Below are 18,352 nucleotides of genomic sequence, written 5' to 3'. Positions count from 1 at the left end.
TAGTAGCTACCCCACAGGGGACCAGCTGGCCAGTTCTATTTGGGCAATACAGCTCTTTTCTTTCTTTCCTTCCTTCCTCCTTTCCTTCTTTCCTTCCTTCTTCATTCCCTTTCTTCTTCTCTTCCTCCTTCCACATGGGGAATCATGTACTTACATGTGGATATTCTGCTGAAAGGAATATAAAGTTCTTGAAATAGAGCTCTGTTAAACTAGCATTTATAATGAAGCTCAATTGGATTCAGATGGAGTTACTTGGTTCTCACTGACTGGCCAGTAATAAGTCCCAGACCAAACCTCTGTTGGTCACTCTTTAGGTTGTGATGGCTTAAAGTGAGTACAAATAGCAATTGTTTCTGTCCTGACCAGAAACACTGAGGAACTTTTTTCTCACAAATTCAATTTTTTTTGAATAGGCAAACACAATTTTATGTCATATCCAACCTAAATCACTGAATGGGTGTTGCCTCAGATAAACTGAGACTTGGGAAAGACCTTACAAGGAATATAAATCTCCTGAAAATACAGATCTGGAAATCAGGCATTTATAAAGCTACTGGGATTCAAATGGAGCTACTTGACTAGCCTTAACCCAAATCACTCTTGACTCTTACTGATGGAGCAAAAATGGGCCCCAACCCAAGCCTCAATTAGCCATTATTAGGGTTTTGTCATCTCTGAGTGTAAATAACAATTGTTTCTGTTCTGGCCAGAAACCCTGAGGATCTTCCCCTCCCAGATTGATTTTTTTGGGGGGAGGGTTAGGTAAAAAACCATTTTTTTGCCTCATTTCTTACCTAGCCTTAATCACTGATAGAATGATTTCCTCAAACTGTGATCTGGGCAAGACCTCAGCTTAAGGCCGAGGTCTCCCACGGCATCGGGGCCATTTCCAGTCATCCTGATCTGCATCTTGCACTGGAGCCAGATGACTCCAGAGGAGTGAGTGAGGCTGGTGACTGTGCACAGCCCTCCCTCACGTCAGTCCCACTCACTTGTAAATCAAGACGTCGCCTTGCTGATGTCAAGAAGCATAAACAGCAATAATTTAGCAGATAGCAGCATCCTGCTCATCCAATCATTACTAGGATCCCAGAGGGGGCCGGTGACCTTCCATCTTCCTTCCTTAGCCCAGCGGCTGAGTAGGAAGTTCAAAAGATTACAGAAGGGACTTCTAGGTCAACTTGTGCAACCCGCTCATTTCACAGATGATGAAAGTGAGTCCCAGAAAAGAGAAGTGATTTATCCAAGGTCTTAGGGGGTACACATCATAGGCCTGGTGCTCTCCATTCATGGTACACCTCCCTCCCGCCCCCAGCCAAGCAGATTTCAGGGTCAGAGAAGATGGTATTCCCAATGCAGACTCAGGAAAGAAAATGGAAAAAAAGAATGAGAAGAAGCAGATGCCCAAGCCACGCAGAAGTCAGACTGGGCAGCCCGCTCCGAGGGCTGGCAGGGAGCCTGCAGCCTGCCCGAGCACAGCATGGGGGGATCTTGGCAGCAAAAGCCATTCGTGTTCAGCTGTGACCCACTCACTGTTCAGAAGGTGAGGGCGTGTAGAAGGCGGAGAGGTCTCCACAGAGCTATTTTTGACATTTGTTTTAACAATAGGAAAATTCTTCAAAAAGGAAAATGGACAGGAAGTCATTCAAAGTCCAGTACGTGGTTAGGCCTGAATTCTTTGTGTCTGACTATTCCCTTTTTTTTTTAAATTAAAAAATATATATCTTTAGTTTTCATGTCACCATTATTTCCCATATCTGTCCCCTCCTTTGTTTCTCCTCTCTAACAAATTTATAAAGGAGGGAAAAGTTAGTTCCTCAAAACTAACCAACCCATCATCTGAGTCTGAGTCAATATTTCTCACCCATGGGTGTATGTCTCTGTAAAGAAAGGAGAGAGGTCTGGCTGATTTTTCTTAAATAGGATGATGGATTTTCTTTCTCTCACTCCTTCCGTCCGATCTGTTGCCAAGGCCTACTGAATTCGCCTTTGTCACATCTCCCGATTATGTCTCTGTCTCTCCACTGACGCCACCATCACCCTGGTGAGGACCCTCACACATGAATTATTACAGCATCTTCTGGTGAACCTATCTGACTCAAGGTTGTCCTCCCTGCAATCGATCTACCACTCGGCTGCCCAAGTGATCTTCCGAAAGTGGAGGTTCAGTTATTATTATACATACCATTCCCAATAACTTACAGTGGTTCCCTATTGCTTCTGGATCAAATAGACAGTGTTTGACTATCCCTAACCCAATCCCTAGCCATTTTCCCAGGCTTTTTTTAACATTTAAAAAAACTTGAAACTTAAATGCAAAATAAGAAAAAAAAAATCATTGTCATCTGTGCAGCAGAACATAAGAAAGGATTCAAAATATAAAGCAATAAATTTCTATTTCAAGAAAACCTATCTAATAATACACATTGTGTTCTGAGCTGCCCATCTTCTCTTTGCTTCCTTGAAGATTTTTTTGTTCTCTGCTGTGTACTTTTTACTTTATTCTTTTTTTACTCTTCTCCCCTCCTCCCCCAACATTTTTTCCAGTTTTCTTACACCATAAAGTACCCTGAATATTTTTCAATCCAGTCACTGGTCTCCATGTTATTCTTCCCAATGCTTCATCTCTTCACTCCAGCCATCTTCTGGGATTGCCACCCCTCCTCCCCCCAATGCTAGGAAACTCTCTTCCCTCATCTCCTCCTCAAATCCTCTTCTTTCTAGGGCCTCCTCTTTAATTATTTCTAATTTATCCTGACTAGAGTTTAATTTGTACATACTTGTTTGCATGTTAGACTGTAAGCTCCTCGAAGGCAGGCTCTGTCTTTTGCATCCCTAGTGCCCAGCACATAATAAGCCCTTAATAAGCATCAGTTGACTGAGTTATCAAACATTATCTTGGGAGAATTCTCCTGGAAGAGAATTCATATAGAAATTTGGGTTTGCATATGGTTTTACATGGGATCTCCCTCTGGGTCCTCATGATAATCCTGAATATTATTATCAGTATTTTACAGATGAAGAAACTGAGGCAAATAGAGCTTCAATGACTTGCCCAGAGTCAGATAGCTAGTGTCCGAGTCGGAATTTGAATTCACATCTTCCTGATTCTAGGTCTGGAGCTTTATCCACTGTGTCACCCACCTTCTCTTAGGGCCATGGCACATGGTGCCTGTTTTCTCTTTCAAAACTTTAGCAACAATTGCTTTTTTTTTCTTTCATATTTTTGGCACCATCTCTCTATGATCACATTTTAACTCTTCACGTCTTCCCACCTTGACTTCTTCCTTTCTGAAAGAAGAGATCTAAATTCTTTTCATAAAAATAAACTGTGTGAGCAAAACCAGGAGATCATCATACAGGGCAATAACAAGATTATATAATGATCAATTCTGATGATCACGGCTCTTGTCAACAGTGAGATGATTCAGGCCAGTTCCAGCGGTTTTGTGATCAAAGAGCCATCTGCACCCAGAGAGAGGACTGTGGGAACTGAGCGTGATTCACAACATAGCATTTTCACTCTTGTTGTTGTTGCTTGCTTTGTTGTTTTCTTTCTCATTTTTCCCCTTTTCAATCTGATTTTTCTTGTGCAACATGATAATGGTGGAAATATGTATAGAAGAATCCCACGTGTTTAACATATTTTGGATTACTTGCTATCTAGAAGAGGAGGTGGAGGGAAAGAGAGGGAAAAAATTTGGAACACAAGGTTTTGCAAGGGTGAATGTTGAAAATTATCCATGCATATGTTTTGAAAATAAAAAGCTTTAATAAAAAAATAATAAACTTCTGCTACCCTGCAGACCCCATAGGGAAAGTTTTTGCATCTAAAAGATGTTTCTGGAGAAAACATCATAGCTTACTTAACAAATTCCTTGGGAATGAAATTCCTTTATATGGAGTCATCATGGTTTAAAAAAATAAAAAATTTAAAAAAAACCTTTTCATTAATCTTGAGCAGCAGAATTGATTGCATTTGCAGCTGCATGAAAAAACAAAACCCCAAAGTGCTCAGTTTCTGTTTGTTCTGGCCCAACTGAAGATAAACAGACCAGTGTGAGACAAACTAGGAAAGTACAGAATCTTCTGCAACCTTTTCTTTATGCTGTCTCTCTTTCCTCAATACAACCGCCTGTCTTTTTGGAAGTTCTGGACTGCAATCCTCACTTGAATGAAAAAAAAAAAAAAACCCTTGATATTTTCATTTACATTTGTCAATTGAATAAATGTACTTTAATTGAAACTCATTTATATTGAAGTACTACAGGCAACTGGGCTTGTACAGCAATTTCTTGACTTTCTTTTTTCTTTTTCCCTTCCTTCTTTCCTTTCTTCTTTCCCTTTCTTCCTTTCTTTCCTCCTTCCTTCCCTTTCTCCCTTCCTTTCCTCCTTCCTTCCTTTCCTTCCTTTCTTCATTCTTCCCTCTCTCCCTCCCTTCCTTCCTCTCTTCCTTCTTTTCTTTCTTTCTTTTGAAAAGACAGAATAGTACTAGACACTGTAGAATCAAGTTTTTCTTGAGGTTGAGTCATTAAAGAGTTACTAAAGAGCCAGTGAGGTGTTGTCCTATCGATCCAAGGACATTAAAAACTCCAGAAGGGAAAACTAGATTAAAATGTAATAGAAAGATTTAGCAAAATAAATATGCAGTGTACAACACAGATAATGTTGATTTGTGGTTTTCTAAGTCAATATTCAACAGCAGAGATCTGTTTCAATGACACCCCTGGTGTAAATCGCTGTCATCTTTGATGCTGGTATATGGAATGCCCTCAAAAAGGCTGAAATGGAGTCATGGTTGAAAGGTCGACCACACTTTTCTTCCTCACTCCATCTCACAGAATCCCTCTTTTCTTTCAAGACCCAGCTTACACACTACCTTCTACCGCATGAAGCCTTTCCTCCGGCCTCCAACAGATATCCTTCCTTCCAGACTATCATTCATTTAATAGAAGCTATTTATAATTGGATTTATTTATATTTATTCCATTTATATTTGTTCTGTTTTCACTGTTTGTTAGAAAAGGGAGAAGATAGGCTGTCATATCCCACACTCTAGCACACAGTAATCAGGTGTGTGTGTGTCTGCGTATAATAGATGTATAATAAATGTTGGTTGGTTATTTGGGAACAGTACCAAGGATGTACAATAAAGAGCAGCATGGGAAAGGACTCCATCTCTACTATATATGTCCTTCAAGAAAGAGCAAGCTCCTTGAAGTTAGGGAATATTTCTTTTTGTATATTTGCATAGGAGCTTAATAAATGCCATTTAGTTTATTATTATTTATTTTATTTTATTAGCTATTAACATTATTATTTCTGTTGGTTGCTTAATAGTATTCCTGGAGCTTTCACAACATTTAGGGACTGATGCTGAGTGCCATATTGAAAGGTAGGAGTAGATACCTCCTTCACCTCACCCCCACTCAGGCTTTAGCTCTGTACTTAGTGATAGCTAAAAAAGATAGAATGAAGAGAATACATTCACTTGGACCCAATCAAATGACAAACTATTCTCCCAATGGAGAATCCTCCCTAGAAGTACTTTTGATGAGATAGAAAAGAAACAGTGCTGAAACAGAAACTCTTCCTTCTGTGTTCTTTTCCCCAAGAAAAAGTGAAAAGCCTGGATGATTTGTTTGGGGTCATGATGACCACTTCCAAGCACCCAAAGGACACACGTGATAGAGGGATGACCCTTGTTTTGTTTGGCAGAATGGGGAGCAGAGTTACAGAGAGGCTGATTCCATGAGAAGAAAAATGTCCATATAATGAGACTACTTCATAAATGGGGTAGGAGAGCCCATTAAGCATTTTCTACAGGATGATCAGTAGGGGAAAAAACTGTGTGTTGTAGTGGAAAGGGAACGGGAGTTGAAATCTGAGGACAATTTCAATTCTGCTTCTTATTGTCTATGTGAACTCTGGTTAATTCATTTTATCTCTCTGGGCCTCAATTTCCCCAACTGCACAATGGATTCATCCAGGATCCCTTCTAACAAACCCACAAGAATTAGAGAGAGCAAAAGGACCTGAGCAGCCAGCCAATAACCAAGACAAGAAAGCAATCCTGATTTTAACTTAGCTGACAGGTGGTTGGGTAAACCCCAGATTGGAGATCCACGAGGAGGAGGAAGCCATACCTGTAAAAGGCAGCCTGTTGGACAGCTCCTGTTGGCAGGAGCTCTGTGTTGAGCTCAAAGCTAACATTTCCCCATTGCCTCTTGTGTGCTGCTTCTGCCATTGAAAGAGATGTCACAGGGAGGATTCCTCAGCTCAGGCTGAGGCTGTGCTGGATGGCTTCGAGATGCTGTGGGGATTAACCCACGTCACGCTAACCCATCCTCTGTATTCCTCCTCTTCTGCAGCGACATTCTACCTATAGCAGCATGAGGGCAGCCGGCAAGGGGATGACCAAGCTCTCGGACCTGCCCGACCTTCCGCTCTCAGGTGAGTCCTTTCCCCATCGTGGAACACCTCTGTTAGTGGGGAGAAATGAATAAAAAATCCTTACCCTCTTTCCCAGTCCATTTTGCAGTCTTCCTTCCTTTGCATGGAACAGAACACTTAGACGTGTCAGGGATATATTTCCAGCCACTTTGACCTTGAACTGTCCTTGGCCCTGACAGCTCATCAGCCAGTGGAGAAGGGCCGGTTTCCTTCTAGCTTTCTTTTCACAGTGTGAATGTAGCTAGGGAGAAAGGCATGGCTTTGTTCTTTTTTTAAAAACCGGGTCTCTAGTGAATTATGTGAAAATGGATTGGAATCTCAAGAGAATGAGAGTGGCTATTTTAAGAGGGGCCCCTATCTGGAGCTGAATTTCCATAACTTTCATAGTTTCTGAGAAATACATCTCTTTTTTATTTTAGGCCTCCTTTGTTTATTTTCTTTTCATGTTGCCCCCCATTCTGTTCCTCTCCCCCCAGTCGCATTCTATAGTCTTCCTTTGGATCAACATCCTGATAAGCAGGCCCTGGAAACGGATTTGGAGCTGAGCTGTCACGGGCTCACTGTAGCTCAGCCTCCTAGAACCAAGAGAGAACCAGTTGGAAATATGAGAACTTTCCCAGTGTCAGGGAGCAGTGACTCTTTTAGGACTTGAAAGATCTGGGATCTCCCTGGCCGGGGTGTACCCCATCTCAAGGCAGACTAAAGCCTCTCCAATACTTAGGAGATGGGTCATTGCAAGTTGCCCTGACTCAAGAACTCATCACCTTGTGGCCAATTGTAGCGAGCTGGTCTTCAGCGTGTAGGTAGGAAGGATCACAGGGCACTCACCTGACCCTGACGCAGCTGCTCTTTGGTGAACCCTTTCTCTGCTTTCCATACCCCACTTTGGCGTGGGCTAATTAAGCCTGGAGCTCAGAAGGACATCCCTGGAACCTGGAGTCTAGAATTTTACCAAATCCCTTGACCAATGAAGAGTGAAATCCCTTTGCAAAGTAGGGCCGTGGGAACCTCAGGTGAGCCTGTGGAGTACAACCCCATTATTCTGTGGATAAGGAGAAAAATGGCAGACGATGTTAGGTTGTAACAGTGACTTGAGAGGCCATCGACAGCTCTAGATGGAGTTGTTCTTAGTTTTAGTCGGGAAAGACCTGGATTCAAGTCCCACTTCTGACACATCCTGGTGACTCGGTGCCCCAAGTGACTTAGACTTGCCAGTTGCTGAGAAGGTACCTGGCACACCCTTCTTTTCTCCCCTCCGCCTCTTAGAGCCCCAGTCTTCCTTCATGGCTCACTTCCTCTATGAACACTTCCCTGGGTCTCTCCTGTAGGTGTGATTTCTTTCCCTTCAAACCACCTTGTATTTACTTAATTCCCCATTGGAGGTCAGGGACTGTTTCCATTCTTTTTCCTCTTAGTGCTCAGCATAGTGCCTTGCACACACTAGGGCTCAGTAACTGTTGGATTTAATTAACCCAAACTAACATGGGGTGTGGAAGAGCAGAGAGAGGGTTCATGGGTCTGCCAAGAACAAGTCCTTTTGAGGTCCAGCCTCCTCAGTGACAGCAACATGCATATTTCCCAGACTTCCTTTCCTTGTATTCTCCCACAAGAAGTACTAAAACATTTCCCTTTTTCAAAAAAGAGAAACAAATAATAGTCCGTGAGAACTTCTTAATTGAAGTCTTGATTATGTGGTACATTGAGGGAAATCTTTCCTTCTCAATGCTAACGCGGAGGATCGTCAGTTCTACCATATTAATTTAATACATATTAAATATATTCCTACTAAATCCCGCAGAGCCTCCTTGTGATGTGGAGATAACCCAGAATTTGTAAAGGCCGGACCGTACCAGGGGATGGGCCAAGCAGGAAAAGCCCATTGATCGAACTGTACATGTGCTGTCCAAGAAGGTTGGACATGGGGTCTTGAATTTTTCAGCCGCTGCGTCTCTCCAAGACCATCCATAAAATCTTGGTCTCTTTTGGTGGCAGGGATAGACATCCCGGCCTGCTGGGAAATCTCTGAAGCCAAAATAATGGAGCTAGCCACTAGGGAGCCCTCAGGCCCTTTGGAAGACCCCCTTCGAGGATGGGGAGAGGCTGGTCCTTAGAAGCTGCATCCCTGGAGGGAGCGCCTCCAACCAATTAAATTTCAGATCCTCTGGACTCAGTGTTTGTTTCCTTTTCACTCAGGGAGGATGACTTCATTTTCTTGATGGCCAGTTTATTGTGCAGAGGAACCATTATCCTAATTGATGAGACACATGCAGGGATAGAGGCCACAGGAGGCCATTTCCAATGAGTAAACAACCTGTTTCTCTCCCTCCCTCCCAGACCCCTCTGTATCTCTATAGCCCTGTTTATCTGCTGGCGAGGGCCCGGCCCCTCAAAGATACTGAGCACTAGGATCTTGGGACTCGCGGGCAGCCACATGGTGCTCCATGGCTCTGTTTCTGCTCTCTATGAGCTGGTTACTCTGGTGTTGCTTTGCCAAAGCAAGGATTGCAGGGTATCTTCCACTCTGTCTGTGACGGGTTCCAGGACCTGCTCTTGCTTTCAGATGCCCAAGAGAAGCAGGGGGACGGAGAAACAGACTGGAAGTCAAGATGAAATTCTAGTTCTTGCCCCATTACCAACTAGTTCTGGGACAGTGAGGGACATCATTTCCCCTCTCCGGACCTCAGCTGTCCTCCCCTAAGACATCCAGAGATTGGAGCTGAGTGATTCTCAGGGCCCCTTCCAGCCTGGAAGTTTCATGATTCTTTTAAGAAATGTCATCTTGCTATCTCTTTCCATGCCTCCTTCTAGGGCAGGGGAAATCTAGAGCCTTAGATTTGAAGTTGAAGGTCCTGGATTCAAATTCTAGTTTTATCATTTACTGTTTGCTTTTTCATTTAGTTGGGCCTTAGGTTCATTATCATTTATTTCTTTTGATGCAATCAGGGTTAAGTGTCCCCCAGATAAATGAGGCCAGATTTGAACTCAGGAAGATGAGCCTCCCTGACTCCAGGCCTGCACTCTATCCATTGCACCACCTAGCTGCCTCTAGATGCTAACATTATCCCTATTTTATAGATTAAAAAACTGAAGCTTGCCCAGGGCCATATAGTTAAAACTTGTCTGAGGCCATATTTGAATCCAAGTTTTTCTGACTCCCAAATCTGACATTGCCTACCATGCCACCTTCTGTGATGTCTCAGGTGCCTTCCAGCTCTAAACCCATCATCCTCTGACCCCGAAGGCCCCTTTCCAGCTCCAGATCTATGATCCTGTGAGCTTCACCTCCGACCAGATACAAGCAGCGGCAGGTGATGCCATAGGTGAATGTTAGAGTAAAAAAGAATACGATACCTCTCTGAATAAATTGACTTAGTGGGAGAGAAGAGTCTCTTCTCTCACTTTTCTCCAGTGGGGCCCTAATTTCTTATAGTTCGTCTTTATAAATTTCACCTTCTTCAGCTGTTAAATAGTAGTTAATTTACTAGTTTGTTTTTCTCTCCCAACTCCTCCTAGACGTAGTCCTTAATAATGACTTAATAATGACTTTCTCTGATGTGATGTCTTCTAGAACAATTTGTTTCCTAGTCTGCCTTTAGCAGGATGGCCGGTGAATGTACTTGTCTGCTCAGATGCCTGGCCGGTCCTTGTTTCTGTGCTGGCTAAAGGCGCCCATTAGGGCAGGAAAACGATTACCTAGCTGATGGCTCTGTACAAAATGAGTGATTGTTGTCATTGTTGTTCACACAGACATCCTGAAGGGAAGAAACGAGGACCTGAAACCCGACCATTACCTCCGTAAGAGCCCTTCGCTCGAGTCCCTGAGCAGACCCCCTTCACTGGGCTTCAGTCATGCCAGATTGCTGACGCCTACCCCTGGGGGCTTGAAACCACAGAGCAAACTCAGGTACCAAGCTGTAAATGATGAGAAAGTCGAAAAAGCGTTTGGTGCTAGCTTCCGATGGGAAAAACACGGCCCCTGTTCTCAGGCCCTGCTGCCCAGCCTTTTCCGATACCCGTTCCAATTTAACCGGGCCCGGTGTAACCCTTCCCCGTTCACGCACCAGCCACGGTCTGGCCAGCTGTTTAGCTATGCTCTGTAACTTCAGAAGCAGAAGATTCAGATTTGGGGCCGTGCCGTCTCTTTCCTAAACAAAAAGAAAGAGCATCCAATGCTCAGCCGGAAAGAGCTTCTTCAGGACTGGAGAAAGGGAACTTTGAGCATGTTGCATGCCCCCTGGGGGACTAGCCACACACAAATTCATTTGCTCTCTTTCCTCCTTTTCCTCTTCTTTCTCCTTCTCTTCCTCCTCTTCCTCCCTTTTCTCTTCCTCCCCTTCTTCCTCCTCCTTTCCCTCTCCTTTCCCATCTTTGTCTTCTTCCTACTTTTTCTCCTCTTCCTTCTTTTCCCTCCCTCCACTGCCAGCTTGCTCCTGCCATCTCTGTCACTCACTCATGGAGGTCTGCCTGCAGATTCTCTTTCTTCAGCTCTGTGCTCAGACCCCTCTGGTCTGTCTCCCATCCTCTCCATTCCCTCCTCTAGAACAGCCCACTCTTGGCCAAAGTCAGCAGTTCACTTGCCACTTCTCTTTGTGGGCCCTTCTGCTTCACTCTCTAGTTTCCAGGGTGTTGTGCGCTCCTAGTATCTTATTTTAGCTCGTTAATGAGCAAATATGTATTGAGTAAATGACTTGATTCAGTTTAATTCAGCTGCCATATGCAAGGCAATCATCCAGTCAATCCTCAAGCATTTATTAAGCACTTACTATGTACCAAGGAAGAAAAAGAAAAATCCAGAACAGTTCCTGCCTTTAAGGGGCTTAAATCCTGAGGGAGAGCTCAGGCACACTTACAAGACAAATGCAGCTTAGATGAGAGAAGGACTCCAGCAGTGGGGGAGACCGGGAAAGGGCTCCTGGAGAAAGTGGTGTTTGAGCTGCGCCTTGAAGGAAGGGGAAGATCCTGAGGGGGTGGGGGAGGAGGGACATCATTCCGGGGATGAGGGACAGTGGGCCAAGTCCTGGAGCTAGGATCTAGGATTCCATGTTGCAGATCAGTAGTCAGGTCTCCTGAAGGACACAGACTTCATTTTCTTTTCTTTTCTGGCTTCTTGCCTATTCTAGTCACTGACATCATGCAAAGCCTTTATGTTTTCCCTCTGCATCTGCTCTCCATGGGCAGTTTAGCCACTTCCCCAGTCTCTTCCCACCTCTGCGCTCATGATTCTCCAGGCTGTGCCTTAAGCCTTCATCTGCACGTAGCCTTTAGTTTTGTTCTCAAACTATACCCTTGCTTCCCCGCGTTTGGCCATTCCATTAAGCAGCTAAAACTTAGCATGTCAAAAACAGAGCTTGTTCATTTCTCTCTTTCCTTTCCCATTGCCTTCATTTCTCTTTTCCTAGTCACAACTACAGAGGGATTTTTTTCCCCTCCCCCACCCCAGTCATTAGACCTCCCTTCCAGCCTTTATCCTACATTCCTGCATCACCTTCCGGGTCATTTCTCCTTATCAGCCAATCAATAGGAATTTAGTAAGCGCCTACTATGGGCCAGGCACTTTGCTAGGTACCAGGAGAAGTCCCTATTATGTGCCAAGTTAGGATAACCCCAAGGCAGGAACTGATTCCATGCTAGTGATCTGTTAGAATATAAACTTTTCACTGGTAGAGATCCCTTCATTCTTTGTATTTGTAACCCAGTGCCTGCACTTGATAAATGCTTACTGATATTTATTCTACTGAGGAGGTGCAATGTATTCACAGATAATTAAATGCAGGACATAGATAAAATAAATACACTCTGATAAGGATGGGAGTCAGGAAATGCTTTCTGAAGAAAATGGTACTTCTCAAGCACCGTGTTCTGCTCTTACTCAAGAGTCAGCCTTGGCTCCCTATTGGTTTCCAATTCAGTGTGCTCAGGTTGGTTTTTGGAGCTCTGTCTTACACTCACATTAGCTTCATTTCTAAAAGGTTTTTGGCTTCCACTCCAGCTTCCACAGCATGGTCCATGTACTTCATCATCAATATCCTCCCTTCTCTCTCTCTCTCTCTCTCTCTCTCTCTCTCTCTCTCTCTCTCTCTCTCTCTCTCTCTGTCGCTCTGTCTCTCTCTTTTTAGGAATCTTTATGTCTGTCTCTTTATATCTCTCTGTCTCTACCTCTCTCTGTGTGTCTCTCTGACACACACACACACACACACACACACACACACACACACACCCCTTTCACAATGTCTTCCTTGATGAGCTCCATTATTCTCAAATCCTCCAGAGTTGACCCATTGGCAAGCAGAACACTTTATGAACGAGACTTAAGAGGGATGCTCTACCCCCAAAAAGCATCATTCATTTGGGCTTTAAAAAAAAAAAAATTCACTGATGCTTTGGGGTTTTTAGGAACATTTGGCCCTTCCCAATGGACTCTTCTTCCTCCACCAATAGAACTTTCCCACCTAACAATAAAATACAGCTAAGCCAAACCCAGCCAGTGCAGTGACCAGTTGACCGTCGCTCCCCAAGTCCTGAGGTCTTTGTTGCCCCCCAATTCCAGCTTACATTCCTGTAACTGACGTGTGTGTTTAATGATGTGCCTAATACATTGACCTGTGTCTTTGCCTCCTGCTGATTATGTACTGCTTGCTCTCATTTAACACTTGGTGGGTGCCTGATTAAAGTCTCACAAACACCTTAAATCCTGCCCTTCCTGATCCTAGGGCTTTGGATGAGCCCTTTTTAACCCTCCTCAGCCTTCCCGGGTGATCGGTAGAACTGACGGGTTGATTTCCCAGGAGACTTTGCCATCTTCACAACTGCTGTTTTGTTGTATGTTTTATCTAAATTGTCTTGTATTTTTTTCCATATTTTCACGTTTATGTTGTCTGCATGCTCATGTATTTTCATGTGTGTATGTCCCATCTCCTCTCTCCCCCCAACATTAGATTGTGAACTTCTTGAGGGCAGGTCTCTGTCTTCTGTTCCTTCTACTTCTCCCTAGAGCATCTAGTTCCCTACACGTAGTAGGGATTCAATAAATGTTGTTGATTGACATTGACTGTCAGTGTGGTCTAATGGATAGCGCCTTCACGTGGGAGTGGCTGATTCATTGTTCAATAGGGTATGGTATGCCTCAGTTTACAGCTTTGTTGAAAGAGGATAGTCATCTCTACCACATCATTCATGGTATATTGTGATGGGAATTTATGCCTTAGGACCAAAGAAACACAGATTTGGAGGGAATCTCAGAAATCACTTTCTAGTCCAACTTTTAACCTGAACAAGAATTCCCTTCTCAAAACTCCTTTAAAAATGGTGTCTCAGCCCTTTCTCAATGTTCTCCAACAACCCTCACTTTTCAAGACCTCTCCTTCTCTTTTAGGAGAACTCAGACCACTAGAACAGGGGTTCTTAACCTGAATCCTGCAAACTTGATGATTGTGGTGGTGGACTTTAATCCTGTCTGACCCATTTGGGGTTTTCTTGACAAAGTTCCTGGAGTGAGTTCTCCAGCTCATTTTACAGATGAGGAAACTGAGGAAACAGTGTTAAGTGGCTTTTCCAGAATCACACAGCTAGGAAGTATCTGGCAGGTCTTCCTGATTTCAAGCCCAGCTCTCTATCCACCGCCACCTCCTGCCCTGGGCAACTGGATTTAAATATAGCTGGCTTCCTTTGTCATCCTGTGTATTTTATTCAGTTAAAAGCATTCTTCTGAGAAGCTGAGCTCAGGTTTCACCTGTGACGTGGCAGAGGTTACCAGCGGGCATCTTCCTCCCTGTGACTTGCCCTCATTTTTCCTAATTCTGTTCTCGGAGGCAAATGTCATTTCTGTTACTTTTAGCATCCATCCGGTGAATGCTCTGGCCCATTGGCTCCTGCTCTCACCACAGGTGCTCTTGGAGAAAGACACACCATTGTTGGCTTGTTCCCCTGCAGGATCCCGGTGTCTGGTAGCAGCAGGGCCCTTGTTGCTGCCCAGATGGCCTTCCTCCATCCACTGCTCCGCGGGAGGTTTCCATGTCTGTCTCCCCAACTTCTCAGCAAGAATGCTTAATTCTTGTGAAGGAACCTTCTTCCTGGGATGCTCCCAACTTGGATCCCACTAACAGTGGGATCAGCTGCGAGGATTCCAAAAGCTCAGTCACACAGATCTATTCTAGAGCCCCTCACTTCATACATGAGAGCACAGAAGGAGGGGACGTGATTTGCCCCATGTCTTTTGGAGGTTTAACATAAAGCCCCAGATTTTCCATAATTTTTCTATTTATGTCTAGTAGGGTCATTCATAGATTTAGAATTGAAACAGACCTTAGAGGCCTGAAGTTTAACACCCTCATTATACAGATGAGCAGAGAGGTTAATTAATTTCCCCGGGTCACACAGTTAGGGTCTGAAGGTAGAATTCAAATCTTGCTCTTCTTAACACTCTGCCTACTATACCACCTTGCCTTCCATGGGTTTGGAGACTCAAAACAAGTTACAGGCACAGGAAGTCATATTACTCTTCTAAGATTCAAAGCATCTCAGTAAATGTGTGTACATCTATTGCTATATTGTTTATTATGTAAATTACATAATGCATGAGAAGATATCGCAAATGTGATTTGCTCTTGAGGTACATTCTCTTCCAAGCCAGTTATTCATTCATTCTGTCATTTATCCACTCATCAAGCAGTTATTAAATGCTTACTATGTGCAAAGCCCTTGAGGAGATGCATGTCCATTGACAAGCATTTATAAAGTGCCTACTACATGCCAGGTACCCAAAATAGATAGAATAAAATAAATAAAATAGTCCCTATCTGCAAGGAATTTACATTATTAGGGGAAGACAACAACACAGAGATAAGTCTATACAGAATGAATATATGTAATATATAATGTATATCTACACATATATAAATACAAGGTAGTGAGGGAGGGAGAGCATTAGTTGTTGGGGGAAGATAGGTTTAGAAAAGGCTTCATGCAGAAGATGGTTCTTGAGCAATAAACTATGTCTTTTTTTTTTTAATAACGTTTTATTGACAGAACCCATGCCAAGGTAATTTTTTACAATATTATCCCTTGCACTCACTTGTGTTCTGATTTTTCCCCTCCCTCCCTCTACCTCCTCCCCCAGATAGGAAGCAGTCCTTTATATGTTAAATAGGTTACATTATATCCTAGATACAATATATGTGTGCAGAACTGAACAGTTCTCTTGTTGCACAGGGAGAATTGGATTCAGAAGGTATAAATAACCTGGGAAGAAAAACCGAAATGCAAGCAGTTTACATTCATTTCCCAGTGTTCTTTCTTTGGGTGTAGATGCTTCTGTCCATCCTTAATCAATTGAAACTGAATTAGATCTCTTTGTTGAAGAGATCCACTTCCATCAGAATACATCCTCAAACAGTATCATTGTTGAGGTATATAATGATCTCCTGGTTCTGCTCATTTCATTCAGCATCAGTTCATGTACGTCTCACCAGTCCTCTCTGTATTCATCCTGCTGGTCATTTCTTACAGAACAATAATATTCCATAAGGTTCATATACCACAATTTATTCAACCATTCTCCAGTTGATGGGCATCCTTTCATTTTCCAGCTTCTAACCACTACAAACAGGGCTGCCACAAACATTTTGGCACATACAGGTCCCTTTCCCTTCTTTAGTATCTCTTTGGGGTATAAGCCCAGGAGTAACACTGCGGGATCAAAGGGTATGCACAGTTTGATAACTTCTTGAGCATAGTTCCAAATTGCTCTCCAGAATGGTTGGATGTGAATGAACTATGTCTTGAAGGAAGAGAGGAACTCTACAAAGTGGAGATGAAAGAGGGATTTCAGGGGACAGAGCAAGTGTAAAGGCTTGAAGATGGGAAATAAGACAGGAAAAAACAAAGAAAAGGCCAGTTATCTGTGTCACAGACTGCAAGAGGAGGATTACTGTCCAGTATCGCCTGAAAGATAAGGCTCAGACAAAAGTAGGAAGGAATTGCTCTCAAGGAGCTTATACCCTGCTAAGAGAGAGAGTACAGATGGTGCTAGAGGATGTGCAGTGGATCATAAGGGATCACAGATCAATCATTTCAACCTAGAAGATATCTTAGAAGTCATCTAATCACATTCTCCTTTGATAGATGAGAAACCCAATGTCATAGATAAGTAATGACAGATCCGGGATTTGAAACCCACATCCTTTGACTCTTATCTAGCCTTCTTTAAATGTTGCACCCATACCCTCCTAACAAGAAATGTGCTCATGCAAGAAGGACTACAATGTAAAATAGAGGGGGGCAGTGGTGAACCCACAGAAATCTAGAGGTAACTAATTCACCGAAACCAATTAAAAGCACCAATCTTGGGTCAGACTTTTTCCTTCCACATCCTCACTATCGTGTTTGGAAATTGCTTCCTTTGGAAACCCTGATTACATTAATTGTTAAAGAATTGTCCTACAGATATTGAGGGGTTCACAAAATACATTTGCCTTGTATTCTTTCTACCCTGACTTTGGTATGGCCACCACTGCAATCTGATTCCTAACACTCTCCCCTTTGTCATTGTTGTTGTGTGTGCACTAGAATGTTTTCATCCTAACATGCCTTTGCTTTCTATAGAACACAATATTAGGAAAATTTGGTAGTTATATTTTTTAAATTACCAAATCAGGTAAGATACTTAAAGTGTTTCACAAACATGAAAACAAATCTGTAAATAATAGCTATCAATAACTGTAGGAATAGAATTTTGAATTTGACATATTCTGAATAGGAGACATTGGGTGATCCTATATACTCATTATTTGAAAAGGTAAGGTTGGGTGAAATATAGTATCAATATTGGTAATTGATAGAAAACCAGGAAAGGACGGGGAAGAGTTCTGTAGTTATTCATTTTCAACCACCTCATTCTTTGAAATTCCAGAGTTTGTGTGAAGTTGTTTAGTTTTGGCTTAAAAAAAATAAACTTAACCCAACAATGATACCATCTCCTCTCACAGGACTGGTATCCAATAATCACCAATGCATTCATCAATTTGTTCCCATTAATTAGCCCTTTGAAAGATGTCTGTTGAACTGGGTTGGCCCAGTTGAAATGAATGAGTCTAGGTTTATTAGCAAGCACATCACCGACAGAGGTAGGAAATGTTTTGACTCCTGTGTTTTCTCTAACCTTAGTGTGGAAAGAAAGGATCCACTGGCTGCTCTGGCCCGGGAATATGGTGGTTCCAAGCGGAATGCCTTGCTGAAATGGTGTCAGAAGAAAACAGAAGGCTATCCGGTAAGGAATGAATGTCTTCCATTGGGAAGAGTCTTGTAATAATGGCGTGCTCGTGTTCCAGCCTGGATGTGGCCAGCCTCATAGTGCAGGGGTGTAGAGTTTCCCCTGTCCTCTGTTTTTCTTTCCAAATGCTCTATCACTGCTTAGGTAGCCTGGCTTTGTGAGTTTTAATTCACAAAGCATTTGTCTCTTAACCTCTTTCAGATTCATTTGTAAAATGGAGAGGAATAATAATATCTACATCCTGAGGCTATTGTGAGAAAGAAGTGATGTCATATTTGTAAAATGCTTGGCAAGCCTTAGAGAGCAATGTAAATGTTAGTTGTTATCATTATTCTTTTATTTATTTGGTTATTTATTTTTAATCCAGTGAAAGCAGAAAAAACTGATAAATATTGGGAGGAATTCTTCCTAACTCTTCCATCTCTACCTTTTCCCTGTTAGAATTTACTACTCCTATGATATAAAATAGGTGTCCCCAAATTTCAAAACTGTCCAAGAGGGCAAGTCCCAGAAGCTCATGATCAATAATATCTGTACAGTCTTTATACTGTTTTCAAATTGTAATTTTATATATTATTTTTCAGTTTGAAACTTGGGTTATGAACTTAAACTTGGTCAAGATTATTGATTCCA

The 18,352-nt window shown here is 42.8% G+C and overlaps 1 protein-coding gene across 1 annotated transcript in view; it reads left to right on the top strand.

Moving 5' to 3' along the window:
- The window catches only part of SPECC1 (sperm antigen with calponin homology and coiled-coil domains 1), a 280,120-nt gene that overhangs the window by 181,195 nt on the left and 80,573 nt on the right, over nucleotides 1–18,352 (top strand). Inside the window, 3 exon segments of the mRNA XM_051992088.1 lie at nucleotides 6,372–6,453; nucleotides 10,201–10,357; nucleotides 17,614–17,716. Coding sequence (XP_051848048.1) covers nucleotides 6,372–6,453; nucleotides 10,201–10,357; nucleotides 17,614–17,716 — 342 coding nt within the window.

The sequence above is a fragment of the Antechinus flavipes genome, chromosome 4 (genome assembly GCF_016432865.1).
Source record: "Antechinus flavipes isolate AdamAnt ecotype Samford, QLD, Australia chromosome 4, AdamAnt_v2, whole genome shotgun sequence".
NCBI classification, from domain to species: domain Eukaryota; kingdom Metazoa; phylum Chordata; class Mammalia; order Dasyuromorphia; family Dasyuridae; genus Antechinus; species Antechinus flavipes.
This window is presented reverse-complemented; position numbering and strand designations above follow the sequence as displayed.